This window comes from Limulus polyphemus, unplaced genomic scaffold, assembly GCF_000517525.1.
Source record: "Limulus polyphemus unplaced genomic scaffold, Limulus_polyphemus-2.1.2 Scaffold3587, whole genome shotgun sequence".
NCBI classification, from domain to species: Eukaryota; Metazoa; Arthropoda; class Merostomata; order Xiphosura; family Limulidae; genus Limulus; species Limulus polyphemus.
The window spans coordinates 9,590-15,105 of NW_013669197.1; the positions used below are offsets into that span (position 1 = coordinate 9,590).

Consider the following 5,516-nt stretch of genomic DNA (forward strand, 5'->3'; position numbering starts at 1 on the left):
TCAACTTACACTTCAGTTGCATGTCGATAAATTGGAATTAGTTAAGGATTATCTCTTTCATTGTTTGTAACATACACTTCAGTTGGATGTTGATAAGTTGGAATTAGCTAAGGATTATCTCTTTCATTGTTTGTAACATACACTTCAGTTGGATGTTAATAAGTTGGAATTAGTTAAGGATTATTTCCTTCATTGTTTGTATCATACATCTAAGTTTGATGTTGATAATTTGGAATTAGCTAACGATTATCTCATTCATTCTTTGTAACATGCACTTCAGCTGGATGTTGATAAATTGGAATTAGCTAAGTATTATTTCTTTCATTTTTTGTAACATACACTTCAGTTGAATGTTGATAATTTGGAATTAACTAACGATTATCCCTTTTTATTGTTTGTAACATTCATTTCTGTGGGGTGTTGATAAGTTGGAAGTAGTTAAGGATTATCCATTTCTATGTTTGTAACATACACTTCAGTTGGATGGTGATAAGTTGGAAGTAGTTAAAGATTATCTCATTCGTTGTTTGTAACATACACTTCAGTTGGATGTTGATAAGTTGGAATTAGTTAAGGATTATTTCTTTCATTGTTTGTAACATACACTTCAGTTAGATGTTGATAAGTTGGAATTAGCTAAGGATTATCTCATTAATTGTTTGTAACATGCACTTCAGCTGGATGTTGATAAGTTGAAATTAGCTAAGGATTATCTCCTTCATTGTTTGTAACATACATTACAGTTGGATGTTGATAAGTTGGAATTAGTTAAGGATTATCTCTTTCGTTGTTTGTAACATACATTTCAGTTGTATGTTGATAAGTTGAAATTAGCAAAGGATTATGTATTTCATTGTTTGTAACATACACTTCAGTGTGATATTGATAAGTTGGAATTAGCTAATGATTATATCTGTCACTGTTTGTAACATACACTTCTGTTGGATGTTGATAAGTTGGAATTAGCTAAGGATTCTCTGTTTCATTGTTTGTAACATACACTTCAATTGGATGTTGATAAGTTGGAATTAGCTAAGGATTATCTCTTTTATTGTTTGTATCATACACTTCAGTTTGATGTTGATAATTTGGAATTAGCTAACGATTATCCCTTTCATTGTTTGTAACATACACTTCAGTTGGATGTTGATAAGTTGGAAGTAGTTAAGGGTTATGCCTTTCATTGTTTGTAACATACACTTCAGTTGGATGTTAATAAGTTGGAATTAGCTAAAGATTATCTCCTTCATTGCTTGTAACCTACACTTCAGTTGGATGTTAATAAGTTGGAATTAGTTATGGATTATATCCATTGTTTGTAACATACACTTCAGTTGGATGTTAAAATGTTGGAATTAGTTAAAGATTATCTCTTTCATTGTTTGTAAAATACACTGTTAATAAGTTGGAAGTAGGTAAGGATTATCTATTACATTGTTTGTAACATACACTTCAGTTGGATGTTAATAAGTTGGAATTAGTTAAGGATTACCACTTTCATTGTTTGTAACTTACACTTCAGTTGGATGTTAATAAGATGGAAGTAATTAAGGATTATTTCTTTCATTGTTTGTAACTTACACTTCAGTTGGATGTTAATAAGATGGAAGTAATTAAGGATTATTTCTTTCATTGTTTGTAACATAATTCTCAGTTGGATGATGATAATTTGGAATTAGCTAACGATTATCTCCTTCATTGTTTGAAAAATACTCTTCAGTTTGATGTTTATATGTTGGAATTAGCTAACGATTATCTCTTTCATTGTTTTTAACATACACTTCAGTTGAATGTTGATAAGTTGGAATTAGCTAAGGATTTTCTCCTTCATTGTTTGTAACATACACTTCAGTTGGATATTAATAATTTGGAATTAGCTAAGGATTTTCTTCTTCATTGTTTGTAACATACACTTCAGTTGGATATTAATAAGTTGGAATTAGTTAAGAATTATCTCTTTCATTGTTTGTAACATACACTTCAGTTGGATGTTAATAATTTGGAATTAGCTAACGATTATCATTTTCATTTTTTGTAATATACACTTCAGTTGGATATTGATAAGTTGGAAGTAGTTAAGGATTATGCCTTTCATTGTTTGTAACATACACTTCAGTTGGAAGCTGATAAGTTGTATTTAACTAAGGATTATCTCCTTCATTATTTATAACATACACTTCAGTTGGATGTTGATAAGTTGGAATTAGCTAAGGATTATCTCCTTCGTTGTTTATAACATACACTTCAGTTGGATGTTGATAAGTTGGAATTAGCTAAAGATTATCTCCTTCATTGTTTGTAACATACATTTCAACTGTATGTTGAGAAGATGGAATTAGCAAAGGATTTTCTTTTTCATTGTTTGTAACATACACTTCAGTTGGATTTTGATAAGTTCGAATTAGCTAAGGATTATCTCCTTCATTGTTTGTAACATACACTTTAGTTGGATGTTAATAAGTTGGAATTAGTTAAGGATTATCTCTTTCATTGTTTGTAACTTACACTTCCTTTGGATGTTAATAAGTTGGAATTAGTTAAGGATTATCTCTTTCATTGTTTGTATCATACACTTCAGTTGGATGTTATCAAGTTGGAATTAGTTAAGGATTATCGCTTTTATTTTTTGTAACATACACTTCAGTTGGATGTTGATAATTTGGAATTAGTTAAGGATTATCTTCTTCTTTGTTTGTAACATACACTTCTGTTGGATGTTGATAAGTTGGACTTAGTTAAAGATTATCTCTTTCATTGTTTGTAACATACACTTCATTTGGATGTTATCAAGTTGGAATTAGTTAAGGATTATCTCTTTCGTTGTTTGTAACATACACTTCAGTTGGATTTTGATAAGTTGGAATTAGCTAAGGATTATCTCCTTCGTTGTTTGTAACATATACTTCTGTTGGATGTTGATAAGTTGGAATTAGCTAACGATTAACCCTTTCATTGTTTGTATCATACACTTCAGTTGGATGTTATCAAGTTGGAATTAGTTAAGGATTATCTCTTTCATTATTTGTAACATACACTTCAGTTAGATGTTGATAAGTTGGAATTAGTTAAGGATTATCTTCTTCTTTGTTTGTAACATACACTTCAGTTGGATGTTGATAAGTTGGACTTAGCTAAAGATTATCTCTTTCATTGTTTATAACATACACTTCAGTTGGATGTTGATAAGTTGTAGTTAACTAAGGATTATCTTCGTCATTGTTTGTAACATACACTTCAGTTGGATGTTGATAAGTTGGAATTAGCTAACGATTAACCCTTTCATTGTTTGTAACATAATCTTCAGTTGGATGTTATCAAGTTGGAATTAAGTAAGGATTATCTCCTTCGTTGTTTGTAACATACACTTCAGTTGGATGTTGATAAGTTTGAATTAGCTAACGATTAACCATTTCGTTGTTTGTAACATACACTTCAGTTGGATGTTATCAAGTTGGAATTAATTAAAGATTATCTCTTTCATTGTTTGTAACATACACTTCACTTAGATGTTGATAAGTTAGAATTATTTAAGGATTATCTTCTTCTTTGTTTTTAACATACACTTCAGTTGGATGTTGATAATTTGGACTTAGCTAAAGATTATCTCTTTCATTGTTTATAACATACACTTCTGTTGGATGTTGATAAGTTGTAGTTAACTAAGGATTATCTCCTTCATTGTTTGTAACATACACTTCAGTTGGATGTTAATAAACACAGAATTAAATAAAAGGCTGTCTGTGCGCTGCCTACCACGGGTATGAAAACCCAATGTTTATAGTTGTAAGTCTGCATATTTGCCACTGAGCCCACGTGATGCCTACAACTCAGAAACGTTACTAATGAAAAATTACAAATTATAGAATACTGGTGAAGGTCCTGTTTGTAAGTCAATATAAATAATTTATAAGTAGCATACTGATTTGATGACCACTTTTTTAGGAAACAAGTTTGGAGATTACTTGAATGAGAAGTGATAGAAACTTTATTTCAAATATAAAACGTTTTGAAAGGTGGCAGATTGACTATAAACTGAATCATGTAAAGAAATTTAACTTTTACTGTGTAGGTTAAAAAACAATAAAGACTATTTATTTTACAAGCCGGACATTCGAACCGTCATTACAAGCATGAAATCAAAAACATTACAAACTTAAACATAGTCTCAAACTTTGCTATTGTAAAAGAAAAAAAAATAATTTTTTAAAAGGAAAACTCAGCAGAGATAAGTTATTGCTAAAGTTTATGTATTCTTTGATATCTCTTGTGTTAATGATTTATAGCTTCATGTAGACCGTCGAGTGTTTTCAAAAGAGTCAACTTGGAAGTTCGATTGATTTGGGGTTTTGTTCCTATTAAAGGAATTTAAGTAAAGCTTGATAAAAACAACAAATGAATAATGCACGTGCTGATGTAGTATATTAATCACAATTAGCTTCCTGTCTAGTTTTTTACTACTTATTTATAAAACAGAAATAAACCTTGATTATCCAAACGTAACCAAACACCAGTACGTTGTAGTTTATTAGAGACAAAAGAAAGGCAAACTAAAACAATAAAACTAAGGAAACTATTTAAACATAGTAAACAAAACTAAAGAAGTGGAAGAGTAGTTATGTAACACCTGAATTGGAAGAGTAGTTATTTAACACCTGAATTGGAAGAGTAGTTATGTAACACCTGAATTGGAAGAGTAGTTATGTAACACCTGGATTGGAAGAGTATTTATGTAACACCTGGATTGGAAGAGTAGTTATGTAACACCTGGATTGGAAGAGTAGTTATGTAACACTTGAATTGGAAGAGTAGTTATGTAACACTTGAATTGGAAGAGTAGTTATGTAACACTTGAATTGGAAAAGTAGTTATGTAACACTTGAATTGGAAGAGTAGTTATGTAACACTTGAATTGGAAGAGTATTTATGTAACACTTGAATTGGAAGAGTAGTTATGTAACACTTGAATTGGAAGAGTAGTTATGTAACACTTGAATTGGTGTTTGTGTAGAAATATAATAATATATTACAATGAAATTCTACCATGTTAGTTAGCAAAAATATGTTGTAATTTTTTTCAGTTGAATATCGTTATGATTTTTGTTTTTCAAAATATATATACACAGAAAGACTTTTATATTACATTTACTATTTCAGTGATCCTTATTCAAAAGAAACAAATCAAGAAAACTATTTTCCTAGATGACACTGGACAAATTCTTCTTTTAGTGCTAATGACTTACTTGTTTTAGAAGCCTGAAAGCTATCGTCTTTTTCCAACCAAACGACTTGAGTAGAAAGTTTGGACTTAGGAAGAACGCTTAGGTCGATGTTAATCCTGTCAACAGCATAGTGAAAGGCCTCAGAAAGATCGTCATCTTCATTCTCGAATAATCCAACTAGAAAGAGAATCGGGAATAGATATCTATAAAAAGCCAATAGTACATGATTTAGGAAATAGTACGCATTAAACTAACGTTTAAGACATGACTTTAAAAACAGTACAGATTAAGCTAACG

General features: G+C 30.2%; 1 protein-coding gene across 1 annotated transcript in view; it reads right to left on the minus strand.

Annotated features, from left to right (window-relative positions):
• Positions 1-3,962: 3,962 nt before the first annotated feature.
• LOC111088344 overlaps positions 3,963-5,516 on the minus strand; it is a 27,446-nt gene continuing 25,892 nt past the window's right edge. The window contains exons 2-3 of the mRNA XM_022398213.1: positions 5,241-5,396; positions 3,963-4,352 (exon numbers count right to left, since the gene is read on the minus strand). Of these exons, the coding sequence (XP_022253921.1) occupies positions 4,270-4,352; positions 5,241-5,396 (239 nt within the window). The 3' untranslated portion in view covers positions 3,963-4,269. The remainder of the gene's footprint in view (positions 4,353-5,240; positions 5,397-5,516) is intronic.